This window comes from Mixophyes fleayi, chromosome 8 (assembly GCF_038048845.1).
Source record: "Mixophyes fleayi isolate aMixFle1 chromosome 8, aMixFle1.hap1, whole genome shotgun sequence".
Lineage (NCBI taxonomy): Eukaryota > Metazoa > Chordata > Amphibia > Anura > Limnodynastidae > Mixophyes > Mixophyes fleayi.
The window spans coordinates 28,500,702-28,523,569 of NC_134409.1; the positions used below are offsets into that span (position 1 = coordinate 28,500,702).

The following is a 22,868-nucleotide window of genomic DNA, read 5'->3' on the forward strand; positions in this document are numbered from 1 at the left end:
CTAAAACACTTGAATACTTTAGGTTGCACAAGTGCTATAGTAAGTACATGGCAGTAGCATTTCTGACTAGCGGCTGCGGATTGTACAGATAAAGCACACTTTATTGCAATGAACGAAGTCCCATGTATCAAGGGAAGAATCTGTGGAATCTGGTCACAGATCTCTGGTGCAAAGTGTATCTGGTAATATCTTGGGATATTTGTGCTAACTGGGGGGGGGAAAAAAAACCCAACACAACAACTAATGCATTCTCTGCAGTAAACTCTGCTGTATCTTTATGTATGAATAGTGATAACCAAACTCAGCATACTGCAATTGTACAGAACTGAACTGAAATTAGACACAAGCTTAATAAATAGTAGTGTGTGTAGTTTGTATGTTCTCCCCGTGTGTGGTGGGTTTACACCGGTTGCTCCAATTTCCTCCCACACTCAAAAAACCATGTTAGTAGGTTAATTGGCTGCTATTAAATTGACCTTAGTCGCTCTCGGTCTGTATGTGTGTATGTTGGGGAATTTAGACTGTAAGCTCCAATGGACCAGGAACTGATGTGAGCGCGTTCTCTGTACAGCGCTGTGGAATTAGTGGCGCTATATAAATAGCGGATGATGATAATGGTAAATATATGCATTTCGAACAACAAAATAAAAATGGTTTAATCAGTTTTAATATGTACTTCAATGTAGAGTTATTACTTTGTGGCAGAACATGGATACACAGTGTCTGAAAAACTATTCTATATTAATATATATTGCTACTACATAATATATTGCATCATTTTTACATTAGAAGCAGTTTCATCACCGTTCCAATGAATTACTTTATCACTGCTCCATCTAAGATTTATTTATTATCTTGGCTAAAGCTGGGTACACACTACAGAATTTTCCACCAACTTTTTATGCCGATCGATTTTACATGCGATCGATGTTCCGATCGCTCGGTCCATGGACTGCATACACACTAGCCTTGTTTAGGACGATAAAGGGAAGAGCGGACGTCCCTTTAGCGACTTTTTACAGCCATGTTGTCGTGAGCAATGACTGTAATTTCGTACACACTGTTGTGGATCGGTCGGAAGTTTATGCACACTACACAACGGACACGAGATTGGAACGAAAATATTAAACGGTACGACCAACGAAATGAGGCGACAATCGTCCATTTGGGCAGACTTTCGACCATCGTGTCACTGCACACACTGACCCGACTTTTGAACGAGCGGTCGTATGTCGGCTAATTTAGCCGATTATTTGATGAAAACTGTGTAGTGTGTACCCAGCTTAAGAAAGCAGGCTGCCAGCTTCACACTAAGTACACAGATCAATAAAGAGATATCTGTGCAGATATGTTTACAGTATAGAAAGTGGCAATAAAGTCTGGGTATAGATAAGTTATATCTGCCCTGAACTTGGAGTGCAAAAGAAAAGTCTTGTTGTACAAAGCAAAGTGTGCAGATAATCTCAGTGTGAGGTCTCCTTTGTTTCACAAGACAGCAGGATGCTTATTTACATTGCTGTATAAAGCTTGACACCATCCACACAACCCAATTGTTTACAAAACTGTTTGTTTTCAAGCCCAGGGGGAGATTTTCTAGTTAACGTCATTACATCAGAATGTAAAACAGACCTGTACAAAGTGCATGGGGGAACGGAGTATCTTCTGAAGCCTATAAAGTTTAATTAATAACATGCAGACATGATAACCCATAGCAGTGTTAATTTTCGTCTCATTTCAACTCGAGACAGGAAAGGGGTTGCGTGTTATAGCACAAATGTTAGATTTGCATTATTAAACAGACTGGGTATTTTGCAAAAGAAAACCATACATAGGAATGAGATTTTAATTCCGCCCCCCACCCCAATAACCTCATTCCTCAGCATATTTCATATTAATCAGAATGGGATCCGACGTGGGTTTTCTTTTAGTTCCCCACAGACCAAGCACCAACAATAGAACAGTGCCCCCTACTGGGCAAATCACCAGGTAAAACAGCAGAGTGGATGCTTTCTATAACCAGCAATAACTTTTGAATGCACACAACAGTCGGCAATGACAGATTTATTTATTTTTAATATACAACGTAAACTATTAGTCATAATAGCTAGAAGCTATGAGAATATAGACAGCTCTGTATAGGTAGAAATTGTAACATCATTCTCCAGACTGATAAACTAGAACCTAGCGAGCACAAATGATGGGATGTGTTCCAAGAAAGTAAATTAATTTTGACAAGAAAGCCTGCATAGCCTACCTTAATACATACATGTCTATGATAGTATACTAATAATTAAACACATAGGACTACTATAATGAGGAGAGTGCAACATCTCTCCCTCGCACAATAAGACTCTCCTCTGGTCTACAAACTTTCAAGCGTTCTCTGAAAACCTACCTATTCAGACAAGCTTATAATATTCCTCAACCACCCTCTTAACCTCACTGACAGGATCATTTAGCTTATGAGTCAATTTTACCTTTGCAGTCTGGCTGGGCCAAAATGCAAAATGTATACTTCACCTCATGTGTCAATCTCCCATTGTCCCATAGATTGTAAGCTTGCGAGCAGGGCCTTCTCACCTCTGTCTGTTTTACCCAGTTTGTTTATTAGTTTATTATGTTTGCCCCCAATTGTAAAGTGCTACGGAATATGTTGGCGCTATATAAATAAATGATGATTATGACCATCTGGTAAAAATTAATCTGGAAATTCATCAACAGGATCCACCTTGAATGCTATAAAGAGAAAAAAAAAACCAATACAAATTCCTACATACCAACAGGGTTACAGTTGCAGGCCAGACACGATTCATCACTGTTCTGGCGATAGTAATCCTCGCGGCAGCGCTCACAGTTTGGCCCATCGGTGTTGTCGGTACAGCCCTTACAATGCCCGCCATGGCCAATGGATCGGTACAGCTCGGGGTCAAAGTAACATTCCTGGGAGCGGCCATTACAATTACAGGCTGAAAAGAGACAAAAAAAATAAGTAACGAGAAGCACCACTTGTAAGCATAGTACATAGCGGATATTGGTTTGAAATGCTGTGGTCTGGTGTACAACATTTACGCCAATGATAAGTTTAAGTGTTTGATGGTCTTTATGGACAATCTCCATAAAACATTGTGTTTTGAGATTTTACGCTCATCAGTCATTTTTTGGGGCAGGCCCAAGCATCTATTTGTGACAACTAGATATAGTGCATGTTTTGTCAGTGTGATTAACATAACCAGAGTTCAAGTCTCCAGGTTGTCTTCAGGGATAAATAGCTTTACAGACACACTGTAAAAAGACCCTTAGCTGCTGCCTAGCAAAAGCATAACCAGAAGCAACTCACAGCAGCCATAATAGAAATGTATTGTACAAGGATACAACTTATTAGTATGTATTCTATTTAAAAACACACTGCTACATTGCTTTGTGTACATGAGAAATGTAAACTCAGATTTTCTTCCTGTTTGGACATCCCCCTTAAACTCATTATTTAGAGCCAAAACAAAGGAAATCTAAATGAATAAACACATTATAATTACTGTATGTTCCTAAATAATAAAGTTAACGTTAGAATTTGAAGAGGTTACACCTAACCAATCTTTTAACATTAGAACCAATCTGTCTGGGAGTTAAGCTGGCCACACAGGTTGCCACAGCTGATAGTTGGCAACAATGTAAGTCTGACAAGGTTTTAAATAGTTCCAAGTCAAAAATGAATTTGGATGGTGACCGCAATTACTCTGGGCGTCTAATACTATTATGCATTTTCCATTCTGTAGTCTGGCTTAACCGTCAGATGGCTAAATCTGTCTATTTTTGGCCAACTACGTGCATGGCAAAACTGGACACCAATCCGGACATTAGACAAATGTCTAAAAGGGCCTGATCTTAATGAGTGTAAGCAGCTGTCTGTGGAGAAACAGACATGGCCAGCTAGTTTAGATCAAACTGTCCCGAAACTATTTGTGTAGCCCACAAAACAATCATTCTGATATGCTCAAAGTCCAATTGGAGTTGCCTGTGCACAATGGACAGTTTTGGTTGGCCAATGATCGCAGTCGAACCGTGTGCGGCCACTGAGCATCGGAAGTATAAATCATTTTATATAATCGGCCAAATTAGCCACATATATGGTTGTTTTCATAACCGAGCCAAACTATCAGGCCAGTACAGGTAGTAATCCATGACATTGGGTCATTATTGAAGACTGAATGTTCCCAATAACGCTCTATACAAAACTGCAGATCTGGTGTTGTCTGGCAGGTACTCAAGAGTCTGTAAGTAATAATGAACAGGAACCTTGTTACAGAGTAATGTAGAGATCGGTGAAGAAAGAGACTACTCACCCAAACACTCGTTGGCACTGTCGGCAGTTGCCCTCCTCCAGGGCCGATCATTGAAGAACGGTAAACATTTTTCACAGTCAACACCAAATGTGTTATGCTTGCAGTTACAAACTGGCCTATTAAAGTCATTGCTCACACATTCACTGGCATGGCCGTTACACTTGCACCTGAAAATGAGAGAGGGAGTCTGTATGACACAAGTAAATGTTACACAGAGGAGTTGAAAATAAACTACACCCTACTATTCTTGGCTTATTTACCCCTGTTGTGCAGGGAATAACACTGTCCTTGGAATTAAGCATCTAGAGGAAGGCTGTATGCTATGTAGAGGACACTGGATGCTGGAACAAATGCAGGAAGACTGCACGCACGTAATGACGTGATAAGGGAGAAATCATCCTTATTAGAACACTGTAGGGTCATTACTGCTGATTAGAACATGTTTTCTTCTACTAAGCATGAGAAAATTAGACCATTAAAAAACTATCATCTTATTATGAATGTTTGCGATAACAACAAAAATGTATTTATATTCCACATGCCAGAATGAAAGTCCTGTTAGCCAGGAATACATACATTCCAGATACAGGAAGTAAGGTCAGGATCCAGTATCACTCCAGGATGAGGAGTTCAAGCTGGTGCTAGACAACCAAATCTGATAAGGTAGCATGTCCACCCACACAGAAACACATGGTTTGTTTTTTGAAATCACGGTTACACTGTTTCAACACATTAAAAATGCTCCAAGAGTCTGCTAAAAGGTGCTTAGGATTCTCTTGTTTTGTAGTAGATTCCACTGTGGCTCTAAACATTCTCATTCTGTGGGCAGCACAGTGGCCTAGTGGTTAGCACTTCTGCCTCACAGCACTGGGGTCATGAGTTCTATTCCCGACCATGGCCTTATCTGTGTGGAGTTTATATGGTCTCCCTGTGTTTGCGTGGGTTTCCTCCGGGTGCTCCGGTTTCCTCCCACACTCCAAAAACATACTGGTAGGTTAATTGGCTGCTATCAAAATTGACCCTAGTCTCTCTCTTTCTGTCTGTCTATGTGTGTTAGGGTATTTAGACTGTAAGCTCCAATGGGGCAGGGACTGATGTGAGTGAGTTCTCTGTACAGCGCTGCGGAATCAGTAGAGCTATATAAATAACTGATGATGATGATGATGATGAAAGAATACAACTTGTCTAGAAAATCAGGAAAAGCCACAAACAGTCCGACAAACTCACCTGCCTCCTACTGCAAAGTCAGAGATGGCATAGTAATAAGACTTGAGCACTTTCGGATCACTGAACACCTCGTCTCCAAATGTATTGAGCCTGTTGAGAGTTACACGGATGTCTGTGGCTGTCACCCAATCCTAAAGGATTAAAAAGCAGTCAGGAAGTTTGGTCAGATCATCATATATTACAGAGGCCCAATCATACCTCAACACTGATAAATATACTTTGCCGGATGACAACTAAGACAACACCAAGTGCTGGACCTACTGGAAGCTCGAGTATTGTGTGGGATAACACAAATAAGGAAACAAGCCTAGGACCTCTGTATTACCCAGCTGCAGGTGACATACACTAAAGGTGTTCTCCTTTTATAAAGTGCAATTGTGACCATTAGTTCGTATTTTCTATTTATTTATTTTTTTTGCATACTTTGGAGAACCAAAGTTCCAACCACCACTTATCAGGTCCTACACAGGTCAGGTCAGGTTTCATCTAAACACAGTGCCGTTCGCCCATCGGATAAAAAGGTTGAAGAGGGGGGAAAGGTGACTCACTAAAGTTATGCACTAATCAGATAACGCTTCCTATAGGTAAAGACATTAAGTAATTGCCTACTTACTACCTCCAAATAGCCAGTGATTTGAATGTTCTGGATACCAGGACAAAATCAGCTCTATTCACATGATTCAGCCTAACACTTTAGTTAAATAGAATCCACTAGATTACTAGATTTGTTTGACATGATTCTCCAAACAGCAAATCCATGCTGCCTCTGATCTAGCAATTTGAATCTAAGCCTTTTCGTTTTTTAAAAAGATTCCATTCGTTTCACTTCTATTGATGCAAGACTCCGAGGTCTATGGTTATTATATCCTTTCCTGTCTTTTTTGAGTAGTGGAACTACATTAGTCATTCTCCAATCAACTGGAATGATGCCGGTCAGCAGCAATTGGATACAAAGTCTGGTTAATGGCGCGGTATTGATTCTTTGAATAGTCTTGGATGTATACCAGCTGGACGTAGTGTACAACAGGATATATCTTTCCCTCCTCTAGTATAGGTGATCCCTTTCAATTTTCAACAGTAAGTAGAGCAAAAATGGCAATTTAAGCAGTCCGCAATTCTTTTGTCTCTTATACACCTCTACCCCTTCAATTATTAGCCTTACAATTCCTCCTTTTGTTTTTTTATGCTTTCTGTAAAATATCGGGGGGTGTGGGGGGGGAATTGTCGCTCTGTTTTTACTAACAGCAATCATGTTTGCCAAACGACACATACTGCTATTTTGTCTTTTTTTAATCAGGTTCCTTCCAAACATTTTTAGGAGAGTAACTGCAGAGATTTAATCACATTCACGCAGTCTGAAGAGAAATATGACCTAGTCACTGCAGCTTTGGGAAGATAATTAACAGACATTAGCTGACAATCAACCATTTACTGTGCAAATCTTTATTTCATGTTTTACTAAGTGTTTATCAACGGGGTAATGGATAATATACGGGGAAAACATGAAAAATTCATCCAGAAAGTTCTTCAATTGTGTAGAGTACGTAAATACCGTTAAATAGGGATTGAGTTAGTTTTACTTGTTCCTGTCAGCACCACGTATTTTATTGCTATTACAGCAGCTGTCCAAAAAGATTTTGCAGCAATCAGCACATGATGGAACTCCTTGTTATTTGTCAAATATATTTTACTACAAATAATTAAAAACCCAGCTCATGTACCTGTAAGACAGGACTGTTGTCAAAGTTGTAGGCGCTCGGTCTGCCCTCAAGGGTAGAGAAAGCCACATTGCCGCCCGTCAGTGGTGAAATATCGCTGAACTCGTCGGTACAAAGTGCCTGCTGTTCATCTTCTCCCGTGCGGATGAAGCCTCTGTTGATTTTTTGGTATGTGTTCTCGCAGGAGCCACTGTAATACTGGTAAGGGATCCAAGGACCATCCTCTCGCGTCCGCTTGTATAGAGCAAAGCTCTCTGGGCGGCTGGTGTGGAACTTCAAACGCACATATGTAATATCAAACGCCTTTCCTAAAACGGGGAAAAAGGTGAGGACCATTAGTGGATGGAATAAAAGGTGTCAATTTAAGAAATGTCCTTTAATAAATGTATCCCCATCTTTGCCGGTAGCTGCATAATAAGCGACCCTTCTCGGGAACCCCTTTCTGTGCTGGAAGGAAAGACCAACTTAGCAGAACAAGTGTTCTGTCAGACCAACACCTGCCACGTCATGTGCAGTTTCATAGCGACTACGTGACTTTGCCAGCATAGTAACCATTGGCCCTCAGACCTCAGAAATCACATTACGTTGCTGAAAATTAACAGCACGATGTGGCCGGATGTGTGCTCAAAAGAACAAGTATACTGAACTTTGGTCACAGAGTTCTCCTTTAAGGGGACCACAATTCTCCAGAGGTCTTCAACACAGAAAAAGGATTCCAGAGGAAGCACTCACAATGCAAGTACAGGGAGGTGGTATTGCATTTCCTGCAGTAAAAAGAAATGTCCTTTGAATTTAATTTCAGTACAAATCTAATACACGTAAAAGAACCATTTTACCATATATTGCCTCTAAAAGCAAGGTATTCTGGGTAATAAACACCAGCACTGAATAGGATGGGGGAGCAAGGTTGTGCAAAACAGACAGACATTTCTCTGCTCATTAAAACAGAAGTTAGGAAAATGAGTAAAGAAGGAAAAATGCATATGAAAGACACATGTAATAGAAGGGGGCGGGGGGGGACAATTGAGAGACGAGAGATTCAGACAGGGTGTCCGTTACAAAAAGAGACACCCCCACGCAATTATTTCACAGAACATCTGGAATAACTGTCCAGCACGAAGGTTCCCAGGATGATGTGCACAGCTGCGAACCAGCTGTCTCATTGTTGCTTTGTGGTAGGAACATACACAAACACACAGCCCTCGCCAGCGTCTCTGTCCTCCTATACAGCTGTGCCTTCTACGGAAAGACAATCGGATAAATGCTTACATAGGCAAATAAAAATCACCCCGCTATGTCCCTGCCCTAATTATACCCAGGCTTAGAGTGTAACAATTCCCTACACACAGTGGGGCAGCCATTTTGTTGAGCACATGGCAATGCTGAGGTCACTTGGATGTCAATCACTTCTAAGGACTTAAAAGGACGAATATTGGTCCAGACCACTAAGTCGTTGCCGCCATTGGTACACCTTAAATATATTGGGAACACAATCCTTAATATACAGATGCTAGAAGCAAGCATCTATCTTGACTAATTACCTCAGTTGAGGTAGGTTACTGATATAATGCATCACATTAACAAGGCAATGGTTCATAGGAATGAATTTCTATGGGGATCTTATGCTGCACATGTAGAAATCCAGAAGATATCATCAGCATACAGAGGTCAAAGATATATTTGTAGTCTCTCCAACACTCTACAATGAGTGAGCTGGTGAAAGCTGGTTTGCTACAAGTCTGTAAGTAATAGTCCAAGTTCTGCCAGGAAAAGAAGAGAAAAGTCCAGAAATGGAAAAAATATACTTTCAATAAGTCCAATTTTCTGTGACCATAAAGAATAATTGAAATATAAGTGACTGCTCCCCACTTTCAGGTCATCTGACAAAGTGCCCAAAATCACCAAGTATGTGACTGCACAATAGTGGTGAACTAAATAAATGTGAATTTCCAGCATGTCTAACTGTGGTTGGCAGATGATCACTGGTGGCCTTCCAACCATACTAATAGGCCCCCAAGTGATTCAGCCTTACACCCAGAGCCCCCTTGTCCTGTCTAATTCAGCCATCTGTGTGGGTCTGACTCAACTGTAAAGGACCCGGTAGCTTTATCAAGCGGCAGGACAGGCTAGCTTGAAACAAAACCATTACGTGGGGCGCTGTATGTTGCATGTTAACCTCATGGGTTTCATATCAATTTCAGCGAGCGGGGCAAAAAAAAATTCAAAAACTGTACACCTGAATAAATGACAAGTTTATGTCGCCTTTTTTTATCGTAAGCTAAACATCACTATCGTGACTTCTCAGGCAAAAAGCATTATGGGCTTATGAAACGCCATGGAGAAAGCAGAGACAAAAACAAATGAGATACAGGAGGGAGATTTAATATATAGAGACAGTCTTGTTAACGTTTCATTTATTCTACTCACATAAGGCTGACATCTCTCACTGTAAGCGGTAAACTTGTTATTTTAAATGCCGCTATGTAACTTAATGCTGTGTTAAGACTTCTCCGCACATGTCTGCTTCTGGGCGCACAATCACTCCCCACAGGTATCCAATCGTACCTCCCCGCGCCTCCATCAGACACAGATGGTTACAGGAAACAATCTCTCAGTCAGGATGTGTATGATCTCTATACAAAATTCCATACACTCCACTGAGCTGAGGGGGAGAGAGAGAAGGAAACAAACAGGTGCGGAGAAACATGCAAAAATGCTGAAGGGGCAGGATGGAAGGTCTGTGGGAAAGTGTACACCATGAAGTGCTCATCGCATGGATATTAACTGCCACTGGGTCAGTCTTCAAAGAGGTCTTTTCTCAGGCTCCCAAAACTGATGCCTTTCAGCCTCTTAAGGCCCAAAAGTGAAGTTTTCTAATACGAACAATGAATGATAAATGCAGTCACTATTACATTCCAACTGTTTTTAAAATGTAAACTATTTCCTCTCTAATCCATTACGGACAGCTCTCCCTACATATTAAGACAGTATCCCAGATGGGAACCAATCAAAAAGTGTCCCTGAGCGCATAGATTCGCAAACCTGCTATACAGTAACACAGTCACTCAAACCCTGGCTGCTTCGCAAACACCTCCCATCTAACACACCCACCTCCTGCAGAGGAGTGAAAGAGCATGGCGGACATATTTAGTTAAGTATAAATACCACGATTACATCATGTATATTACTCAGCTCAGTAATACACAGCCTTTCATTTCACAGACTGCTTCATTTTTTGACCAATCGGCCTTGGAGGTTCTAAAGCTGTCCACATACATTGTATATCTGTTACTATCTGTCCAACTAAATACTTTTTGATTTGCAACAATCTTATCAAATTTAACAAAATACTTCTACAGGGAGCATTTGTTTTACTTTACCATAGAGAAGCAAAATAAATGATGCATATAGGCTTTTATTTTATTTTTAGGCAAAGTGTTAACTGTAGGATGCTGTTATTTGAGTCTGTAAAGATAAACACAATTACAATTAACTGCAGTTGGGGATCTGATAAAAGAAATTGCAGTGACCGCAAATAAAAGACAGAGGTTGGTCTAAAAGGTGATACAATTATCCGACGTACATAACACAGTAGGAATCTGGACAGCTAGTCAGACCAGTCACGTTATGTTGGTTGTCTGGGCTGGATGGCCTGTGCAGACATAGCCAGTAGCTCATTAGGAGACACTTGTCTCAGAATGTGCTATTTGCAGCATATGACAACAGCCGGCTCCTCACATCCACGTCAGAGGCTATACACTCCTATTCCATCTATTTTCTGAAGCTTACCAAACCGTTTCAGGCTACACATACAGTGGCGTTAAAATTCTGCCTTTAAGACGCGTGTTTAATGAACATATTTTTGTGATTATGGGCGTTAGAGCTGCAGGGCTTTTTACACTTCAATTTCAATGCATTGTGTCAACGTAACTGAAAACGTACAATTTCCTCTCAATGGTAGAGCGATGTACATGCAATGAGATGCAGCCGAGTCCTGTTTACATATGAGTTTGGATTGTACAAGATAACTTCCTGTTTTCTCACAAAAGCTAGTTTAAAAGATGCAGAAATAAAGCACATAAAATGCATACATAAAAGGTAATGAAGTTACTATGCGCTTTTATTAATGTTTGAACATAAAACAAACTCATTGTAAGCACCAGTCTGTACATAGCCATAAAGAGTCACAAACTAAATAAGTCAGATTAAATCCTTTAATGTATATCTAACCAGAACCTAATATAATTATCTGCTTATTCTAGACATATACACATGTCTGTGTTTATTAGCCACGCAAATGTGTCCTGCAACGCTTCCTTTCTATATACTACTATTAATAAACATTTGGTCAAAATGACACACACACAGTATTCTTATGTATAGAATTCTGCAATACAAAATTATACTTGAATTGATTGCTGTAATTCAGTCACAGTATATATAAAGCGATCAGCCACAACACTAAAACCACTGACAACTGAAAGAAATAACAGATTATCTCAGTACAACGGCTCCTGTAAAGGGGTGGGATATATTAGACATCAAGTGAATGGTCGGCCCTTATAGTTGATGAGTTGTAAGCAGTAAAAATGGGCAAGCGTAAGGATCTGAGCAACTTTGACCAGGCCAAATTGTGATGGGTGGACGACTGGGTCAGAGTATCTCCAAAACGGCAGGTCTTGTGGGGTGTTCCCGGTATGCAGTCGCTAGTACCTACCAAAAGTGGTCCAAGGAAGGACAAACTGAACTGGCGACAGGGTCAAGGACGCCTAAGGCTCAATGATGCGTATGGGGAGTGAAGACTAGCCCGTCTGGTCCCAATCCCACAGAAGAGCTACTGTAGCAAAAACTGCTGAAAAAGATAATGCTGGCTATGATAGATAGGTGCATCGCAACTTGCAGGGTATGGGGCAGTGTAGTTGCCGACTGGTCAGAGTGCCCATGCTGACCCCTGTTTACCGCCAAAAGCACCTACAATGGGCACATGAGCATCGGAACTAGACCATGGAGTGATGGAAGAAGGTGGTCTGGTCAGATGAATCAGTTTTCATTTAAATCGTGTGGACGGCCGGGTGAGTGTGTGCCCGGGTTAGAGATGACACCGGGATGCTCCGTGTGAAGATGGCAAGTCGGTGGAGGCAGGGTGATAACTCTGGGCAATGGTCTGCTGGGAAACCTTGGGTCCTGGCATTCATGTGAATGTTACTTTGACACATACCACCTACCTACCTAAACATTGTTGCAGGCCAAGTACAGCCCTTCACGGCAACGATATTCCATGATGACAGTGGTTTCTTTCAACAGGATAATGCACCCGGCTACACTGCAAAAATTTATCAGAAATGGTTTGAGGAACATGACAGAGTTCAAGGTGTTGACTTGGCCTTCAAATCCCCCAGATCTCAATCTGATCGAGCATCTGTGGGATGTGCTGGAAAAACAAGTCAGAGTCATGGAGGCCTCACAACGCAATTTACAGGACTTAAAGGATCTGCTGCATACGTCTTGGTACCAGATACAATGGGACACCTTCTGAGGTCTTGGAGTCCATGCCTTGATGTTTTGGCACTTTGGTGCAAAGTTTCCTATCCCTTTTTTGAATCTGATGTTTAGCGCTATAAACTCCTCCATTGTTAACACACTTTTAAACTGCTACTAGAATACAAAACAAGCTATTTTTTTCTTTTGTTTTTTAAAATGTTGATAAAGAAATTGGTGACTGAATGGAAATATCATACTGAGGGTGCCCATGCCGGCTACAACTTGTAGCTCCCACAATGGCTGTCTGTGTGGGGGACCAGTACACTTTATATACAGACAACTGCTATCAGACATTAAAGGTCACCTATTCTACTCAAGACAATAATACATGTTGATTTCAAGAAAAATAATGTTACAGTAGAACATCCTTTTAAGAGGTTTGCTTTTTCTCTTATATTAAAAGATCACTTGTTGTCATATCAGGTCACAAATAAATATTAAATTATTTATACATTATTTTATTACCAAAAAAAGCCCCAAAAGAGCAATGCTTGGATTTCAACACGAACCTCAACACAAGCTGTGCAGAGGATCCGAAATACCTTATTTGTACAAGTTTTATCCAGCCATTGACTGCGTCAGCGTAGGGAAGTTTTGAAGGAGTTTTCAACTGTTCTTCACGTCATACTAAATTTAACTATACTGATTTGCCAACTTCGTTCTGCTGTAGGGGCATGCTCAGCAGTAATAAGTACGGTTATGTTCTCTTTATTCTCAGACCCTCTTCTAAAGAGGAAGTATCTTTATCCCACTCATCAGTCAATGAACGTCCTCGGTCATATTTAATGAACCTTCTGCCAACATTTCTGTTGAGCAATAGGAATCTTTATGAGCTGGCACAGTTCATGCATTCTGCATTACTTTAACATGGACATTTGTGGCCCCAACTCCTTCCTGCTTAACTGTCAGATGTGCTTGTTTTACATTGTAACATTTGTTTAAAAGACTACTGCTATGTCATTACAGATAGGGGTCTCATTCATTGATTAAATGTATTGTTTTATCATATTAATGTTTTACCTTTAGAAGGTTAGAGGGACAAAGCATGCGCCCCCGAAGGGCATCAGGATGCCCACTGCTGCCTTAATATGTACAAATGTAAGCACTGTCTCTCTCTCTCCAGAGGTATAACATTCAGAGTAGACCTGTACATATTTCTGTCCCCAACAGAACGTCATCAGCTCAATGTTAGATGTTGTTAATGTCTATACATGCTGGTGTTTGAGAAATGATGCAAGTTATATCATACTTGTCAACCTTTAAAAAACTTCATTCCGGGAGATCCCTGGCGGGGGGAGTGGTTGGAGGGCGGGGCGCGGTGAATCGCGTCATTTTGACAGCAAGTTGGCGTTTGCGGGATACTTGCCTGCTCTCCCTGGAGTCCGGGAGACCTACCCGAATTACAGGAGTCTCCCGGAATGTCCGGGAGAGTTGGTAAGTATGAATTATGTGTGTTGGTGCTAAATGTTTCTGTTCACTTTAAGACTTAGCAACACCTATCCTATTTCTATTAAGAGTAAGAAATAATATTGCCCCTGTAAACCAGCTGTTTCCTGGTCCCCAGGAGACAGGCTAATGTCATTCACTGTATTGTACCCTGTTTCCATGTTACATTAAATGGATTGAATTCCATTAAGCTCACTCAGTATGAGATAACCACTGACCACGTGGACCAGAAATCCCTTTCATACATTTCCCTCCTTGCGGTGCTGTTTTTTTCCTCTGATATAATATATGCTGTCTCAGGGGGACACGTTATATACTGGACACTTCCGAGTATTCGGAAAATGTAATGTTTACAGGATACATTTTTTGTGCCAAAAGCTTTCGCAAATAGTTGTAATCTCTAAAAACAAACGAGTGAACTGATAAAAAGGGGAATTTAGGGTAAGTGCTTTTTTATTTGCTGAAAATTCCATTGCACCTCATTACAAATCCTCTCTTAAATATACAGATGATATTAACACTTAACCCCTTGAGAGCTGGCACGTAAGCTCTTAATAAAATGACTAGGGGACAGAAAACAGACAACTTGAAAAACAACCAAATAGCAGATAGTTGCCCTTTTTTGGGACATAACCTGCACTGTATCAATGTTGGCAAGAATTAAAGTTCTATGGTACATGTGATAAGCTGATGCAAAGGTTCAAATTCACTGTACAAAAAATATTTTTGGCTAATTTGACAACCCAAGGGAAGTACCAGATTCAGTCAGTGGTCTGGCTGAGCTGCTGACTACATCACATAAATACACCAGATTTTGGAAAGGTGATTCCATTTTTGGGTGACTAAATCAGAACAAGCCCTAAAAAGGTAACAGTGCACACAAAGGCTACAGAATTAAGCTCATCTTTCAAACGGATGGATATTTTTTCATACTTGCCAACTTTCTAAAGTTGGCTTCCGGGAGCCTGTTGGGGGAGGGGGGCGTGATGGGGGGTGGGGCTCCAAAATTCGCGTCATTTTGGACCCGCTCCCGTGACGTAATGATGCAAACGCGTTATTTTACAGCAGTGGGGCGGGGCCAAACGCTGCAAATCCCGATGAATCGCAGCGTTTTGGACCTAATTCTGCCCACTTCCTAGTGAAGTGGGCAGATGCGGGAGATAGCCACACTCTCCCGGGAGTCCGGGAGTCTCCCGGACATTCCAGGAGAGTTGGCAAATATGTATTTTTTTCAATCAGCAAAGGTACATGTTTAAAAAAATATGTTTAATATTCAAATACTTCATATTCTTCTATGAAAACATACAAAATCAGTCAAATAAAAAAACTAGGGGCTGTTTGCAGAACAAAGATGTGCTAAATGCTACAGAAATTCATAATTTCCTTCTCTAAAGTATTTATGAGCTCATTGTGTTAAGACAGATGTTTCATCCATATTTATCATCAGCATAGGAAATTACATGTCATCCATGGAGGTCAGGACGTCCTTAAGGAAATACTTTAAGTGTGTGTATTTAAAGTAATTTTTGTCCTAATAGGGATATAAATTGGTGAATCTTATCAATATTAGAGAACATACCCTAAATTGATAAAATATAATTACATCTGAGGTAGAGAGGGGGGGGGAGACAAGGACTCAATATTATGCAAAATACTGAGGAAAAAACACGCCAAGTTGTATTATTGCCACTTACTCAATAATACAACGTTCACATGATCAGCGTGTGCCTAAGAGATTGGCTGCTGCGTGTCATGTGACTAGTGCTGCATTGTGCCTTTTGTGTCACATCTCACAAACTCATTCCACATCCATAATCCCCCCCCCCCCCTCCCCCCCATCATCTCTCCTGATTTTGACATGATTGGGTTTATCGAAAAGTGGCATCTACTGTACGGACAGGGAAGGGGTATGAACAGTGTAGGCTCGGGACTTTGTCCCAAATTTGGGAGGTATGCATAGACAAATTACAATTTGAGCCAATTTAAACTGTATATTACAAATGTTTGCGCCTTCGCAGGGCCGTATCGGTCAATGTGTATCCAGCATTGAGTGCTGAAAACATAAATAAAATAAAAATGGCATGCGTCCCTGTTAGCATGGATACAGGTGATGGCAAACAGCAGACAGATGTCATCAGCCCATAGGATTTGCTGGTATGCCTCGAAATGAGGAGACCAATTTTGAACAGATTGTTTAGTGTTTGTTTGTTTTTTTAAAACATGATACTTGTAACCAGTGTCAGGCCAATATGCCAGCAATATTTTTCTCTGGCCATCTGTAATATACAAATTACAATGGAACGCATACAAAACAAATTTTAATTAAATATTTTGCTAGCAGTTGTATACTTTTTGCTGTATCTGATCACTGTACCCACATTTTATGATCTCCTTATAGTGGAATTTATGCATCATCTTCTCCCCTTCTAGTGTCACTAACCCTCCTCTAATCTCCCTCAAAAGGTTGACCACCTCATACTCACCCCTGTTCCCCAAGCCGCTGCCTTGGGGTCCTCCTTGACACCGCCCTCAGCTTCTGCCCCCACATCCAGGCCCTTGCAATGTCTTATCACCTTCTCCTTAGAAACATTAACAGAACACGCCCTTTTCTCACCAAGGACGTTACCAAAACCCTTATCCATTCTCATGATCTGCCGCCTTGGCTACTACAACATCCCACTATCTGACCTACCCATTTACAATCCAATCTAAATGCCACATTGAGACTGATCTTTCTCTCTCCCACATCTGCTGAACCACTCTGCAAATCCCTACACTAGCTCTCTATTTCCTCCCCTTCATACATCTCTGACAATCACAAGATACCCTCTCTCACCCTATTTGATCTGACTCCTTCCGTGCTGCTATCTACTTATGGAACTTCATAACCAACAAAACCAGACTCTTCCCCAACTTTTAATCCTTCAAGCGTTCACTTCAAGCTGACCTCTTCACTAAAGCCTATCCTACTCCCAACCTGATACTACTCCCTCTGCATGTGCTTCCAGTCACTTGTTCCCGTGCTTCTATGGTCTCAGCATTGCCTTCTCCCTCTAAACTGTACGTTCCCACATACAGTTCCCTCTCTATCATTTGCCTTTTGTTTGCACCCTTTGTCAACCTTGTCTGTACTTGTTCTGTTTTCCATATGATCTGTAACTGGCTGTCCTGCGCTGCACAGATTTGCTGTACCTTACAAATAAACAATGATTATGAAGTTGCTGCAAAGAAGAGAAAGCAGACCGAGGACATTCTATCCAACTGTGGGGATAGAGTCAATTTCCCGCGTTGTACTTTAGAACAACGCATCCCACGCACTATTACCGGTCACTTCTATAATTTCTCTGTTGTTTTCTCTCAGCTCTGTGAGCCACGAGCAAAAATCCACATCGAAATTACCAGTGATTGATGGTAATAATGCCCAGGCCACGTTGTTCTTTAGAAATCGAATCTGCTCCTTCCTGTCTCATTCTTTAATGAGGTTATATGTTCAGATCACAAAGGCTCCGTGAATTGAGAAGCTGTATTTCCATGAGTGGCTCAGTGCACAAACGGCTGCCTCCGCTGTGCACAGGTGATGTATACACACTTTATAAGGGAGACAAAACAAAAACAACAGTTTGTAGAGCATTAAAGGAGGCCGTAAACAGATCAGCAAGTGATCTGGCTGTAATGAATAAATGTTTATAGTTTATCGTCTGCTAAACAGAGAGTGTAACCACTGCTGCAGTTACTAGAGCATAACATTAAGAAAAGTTCCCACCAAATAGCTACACGATGGCGATTCATTAGCTAGAAAAACACACGCAGCCACTACTACTAGAATGGTCTCATCTTCTGGCTACACTGCTGTGACATGTAGCTGTGATGGTGTACTTCATTAAAGTTACATGGTTTTATGGGATTTGCAATACAGTGCTTAAGTATTAATTATAAAAAGCGCCTTGCTGATATAAAACACCTGTATAATATATGTAACAAGCCTTCTAAAAAAAATAAAAGTTGGTGTTGCCTATAGCAACCAGATTCTAGCTCATTTATCTAGTACATTCTGGAAAATAACTAGAACCTGATTGGTTGCTATGGACAACATCTCTATTTTATACAAATTACCCCCAGGAGTGAACTATAACTTAACACATACACCAGCCTTGAAGTTCATACATGTCCAGGTAAATGGACCATGTTAAGGGCTGAACCTATATTCATCAGAACACATCCTATCTATAAGGTCACAGAAGTATGGGGCACAGTCAGGTGAAGTCACATGTAGATGGTAAACTGATCAGCTGAACAATGGCTGCTTCCACTGTATGCACACTTTAATTACCAGCTCTCGAGCCCCCCAAAAAATAGGAAAATTAAAATGTACTACTGTTATGTAACATAGTAAAAGAAGCTAAACCCATAATTACACCAGCATTAATATTAAAAACACACACACGCCTCTGGTGGTCAGCAAAACCAAGTCTTTGTGGGAGAGATAAGTACATCTAATATATACATATATATATATATATATTTATTATCACATGCAAGCCGAGCCAATGTCAGAGATACACCTAGTCGGTTCTATCTGAAGATATAAATTACTTGGAAACAGTATTTTATTTAGATACATGTTCGGAGAAAGCAAACTTCTTTGTTTCTGATTTTTCATCAGTGAATATATTTAGCCATTAAAAGTAATTTATTTTTTTTATTGCATATTTTTTTGCAGCAGGCTTCACCTCTCTGGATGTACCTCTCCCCCGAGTGGAGTGTGCTTGATCTCTAGCAGGACAAACAAGCTTAAGTGAATTAATCAATCAGAATTAGGGGGCAGAAGAATTAAAGAAAGACGCTAAAAAAAACAAACTTCAGGTATTTGAAACATGGTTGACATGTCCATTATAGTGATATTTATCTATACCTACATCAAAGGCAATGTAAATAGATAATAAACATAACTCACCTAAAGCCCTCAACCACTCCACCCCCCTACATATACAACCTCATTTCCGCACACCCTCTCGCCCACTCAGTCCTGCCAATGACCACTGAGTCACGTCCTCTACGAGCCCCCCCACCCCACACTTAGTTGCACCCACAATGTGTCTGCCCATCCCCTCTAGAATGTAAGCCCTCACGAGCAGGGCCCTCTCCCCTAATGTTTTCCATATCCAATTATGTAATTGTGCATGTTCAAACTATGTATTTATGTACGTTTGTTTGTATTTTATATAATTTTGTAACGTTTACCCTGATGTGCTGCACAGCGGAATCCTTGAGACGCCCTATAAATATTATTATTAATTATCATAACATGTAACAAAGTAAAATACACTACAACAATACAGCCTTTAAACTGTGTAGACTTTGTAGATGTAACCTAAATACAGTGTTTACAGTGAATACGTGACATAATAATTACCAGACACAGAAGGCCCCTCTGCACAGGGAGCCTGGAAATGTGCAGACTGAGATAGCACTAATTATACTCACTGTTGACAAATCAAACAATGAGATAATTAAAGCCCAGGCTTCCCTAACGAATAGGTAGTAACTGGTGATCACTATACATTGCTATTCCTGAGAAAACCAAATTGAAAATGAAAGGGGTTCTCTGTGGACACAGCTGGTTTTGTAAGTAGACTGTGGAGCAGAGTTATGTGACCCCCAATGTCTATAGCTCTACCCCCTAACATGGGATGAATACTAAGGAAACCAGACTACGTCGAGCCCATGGTCTGCTGAAACAGAAACCTCCAAAAATGACAAAATAGTCCAATAATAAAATAAAAGTATTACTGACACTGTATGCAAGCAAGATTATTATAGGAGTTTGTCTACTGGGTTTTTTTTTGTTTTTTTTCGGGGTTAAAATGTGCAGTCACCCATAACAACGAAACAATTGCTTGCATTGTCTAGCTTGCACTAGTTAAAAGCAATGAGTTACATACGTACTTAATTACACTAGGTGGGTTGTTAATATGGTAAGATCCAACTCCTGAATTACCAGATCAATTATTTTCTAGGTTTGAAACAATTCTAGTAGTATAAATGAGAAACAGGTCTCCATTGCCTACACACACGGAGGGCAAGCAGTTTATCGGATGGACCAGGGTCCATGAGAAAGCAGGAACTAGTTACATATTAGAAGGACAGGGCACTTATTTACATAGCACCAAAATATTCCACTGTATAAATCAGATAACTTCAACATGCGATGGTTCAGGAACATAAAATGTTATAGAAGGGGAAAGATCTAAACTCTAACCCTAAATATAGACTGGATATATTTTTCAATAAAAAATAATGTAATGTAATCTTTGACATTACAACAAAGCGGTGTTGTGATTTTGAATTGGCTAAAACACACTGACAAATAATGAATATTATGCCTTATATCAGCAGCATTTAGAACTGTTCCTTACAACCATTACAGTACTAATCTATTGCAGTCCGTGTCTTATAATTGGATTATAAACTCCTATGAGCAAGATCCCAGTCTCCTTCTGCCAGGCTGTCATATTTACATTTTAGAAGCAGGGGATTTCTGATGTCTACATAGAGCATACTTGCCAACATTGGCAAATGTTCTACTGGTCTGGGGGGAGGGGGGGGGGATGGGTGGGGGAGGGTGGGCTCGCCCCAAAACGAGCACCACTATTTCGGGCCAATAAAATCAGGGGGCAGGGCCACAACAGGGTGCATGACGTCACTAAGCCTCGCCCCCTCCATTTAATTGACCGCGCTGCCCAGGATTCGGGAGAATTGTCTGCTCTCCCAGGAATCCGGGAGGACTATTGGCCATTCCGGGAGAGTTGGCAACTATGACAGAGTCAGAATAATTTTAGGAATATTTCATTAGCATGTACATTGATTTAAACGTTCCTGGATTTCCAAAGCTTTTATCATCTGTTCATAAAAAGTAGGCGTTTCCAAATGTAGCATTATACCTAACATACAAAAGTATGCTTCCAAAATGCAGGCATAACACCAGCCGTATAAGAGGTTTAGCCTTTTACGGAAACTGGTTTCTGAACTTCACTACTACACGGTGTTCAGAAGTTGTTAATGGTTTTGTAAATGATAACTAATGTCATAACAATGTTATGTATTTTATAAATCTTCTCTAGACCCCCAAGCAAACTATTACTAGATAAACAAGACCGCTAACCTATGAACCTGACATTTCACACATATAGTATAAAAAGGTTTCAACGACATGAAGGTCTACTATTGCTATTAGGCTGGGTACACACTACAAGGCTTTCAGCCAACTATCAGGCCAATCACCCAAAAAGAGACTGTTCGGTCCAATATCGCATTAGTGTGTACACTGCAACGATGGACGGATTATCGTTCCAAAGCTCATCGTATCGTTTCATTTGATTTTTAATCCAGACTAAAAATCTCGTCCAATGATGGAACAATGTTGTCCCAATTCTGCAGTGTGTATGCGCTCACCAGCAGGATCCCCATAGAGTTTACACAGTCATGACCTTTTCAGCTGATGGTTTTGACAGATGTAGAGCACAGATCTGAAGGTAAATTTTGTAAAACCATGTATAGTGTGTACACATGAATCGGCATGCTGATTCTGACTTTTTTTTTCTTTTAAGCAACACATTGGGAGAAAATTTCTGATGTGTGTACCTAGCATTATTTTATCCCAAGGTCTTGCATACTTAGTTTGAATGTAGATGTTTTTTGGACCAGCGGTGGGACCTCACAAGGCGACCGCAATGAAGCTTTGTGTGGGAACAGCTTGTGCACTCTCCACCAAATACATAGGTACTTAAACAATCTCTTACAAGACCAAAGCACCATCATGATGCGTTAAAAACAGCCCAAATAGTATGTTACGCTATAACGGCACAATCAAGATAGTGAGAAGACATCAACTAATTATAAATTAACCTGCTATGTGTAAATCTCCTACACTGTGCTATCGGAGATACTGGGAACATGGCAAAAGAGGGGACACTACTCCTTGTAGAGGGGCTGCAGGCCCCTTTGAGCCCCCTCCCCTGTTATCCACCACTGGTCATGGTCAACAGAGCTGAATTAAAGTTTTGTTCTTGCAATGAAGGAGTATTTAAGATTCTTTCAGTATCTCAGTGTATTATTCTCTCTCGCTCACACTTGGGGACGTATTAGTGCTTTGACTCCCAGTTTCTATCACAGACAAACATAGTGAATGTTAATAATTGACCTAGTAATAGACGATGGGCAGAGACAAACTTGAGAGTTTCGATGTATATTTATATCAGAATGTTACAATACGAGCAGAGACAAAACAGATCTATAAAACAAGCCAGGCTTTCCAAAGTATTTCCTTTTGACATTTTTGTTTTTGTACGTAGTTTCCAGAATAAAATAATCCAAGTTTGCCAGGAGCCGTTCAACGTTATGGTCGTTCGTTGATTGTTTAGTGGCCATTTAAAAGTAACATCACATACTATAAGTAACAGTAGCCAAGCAACAGCCATTTGTATTAAAAAGAGAAAAATACACTGTAGACAGGGAAAACACAGGAGGAATACATAAAAGTTTTTTACAGTTTGGTTCCTAAAACAATGGATGTAAAGAGGACCTTTTTCAATGGCAA

At 40.5% G+C, this 22,868-nt stretch overlaps 1 protein-coding gene across 1 annotated transcript in view; it reads right to left on the reverse strand.

The window, feature by feature from the left end:
* Nucleotides 1-22,868, reverse strand: part of LAMC1 (laminin subunit gamma 1) — an 81,132-nt gene that overhangs the window by 22,882 nt on the left and 35,382 nt on the right. Inside the window, exons 2-5 of the mRNA XM_075182254.1 lie at nucleotides 7,289-7,593; nucleotides 5,568-5,698; nucleotides 4,341-4,507; nucleotides 2,778-2,966 (exon numbers count right to left, since the gene is read on the reverse strand). Of these exons, the coding sequence (XP_075038355.1) occupies nucleotides 2,778-2,966; nucleotides 4,341-4,507; nucleotides 5,568-5,698; nucleotides 7,289-7,593 (792 nt within the window). The remainder of the gene's footprint in view (nucleotides 1-2,777; nucleotides 2,967-4,340; nucleotides 4,508-5,567; nucleotides 5,699-7,288; nucleotides 7,594-22,868) is intronic.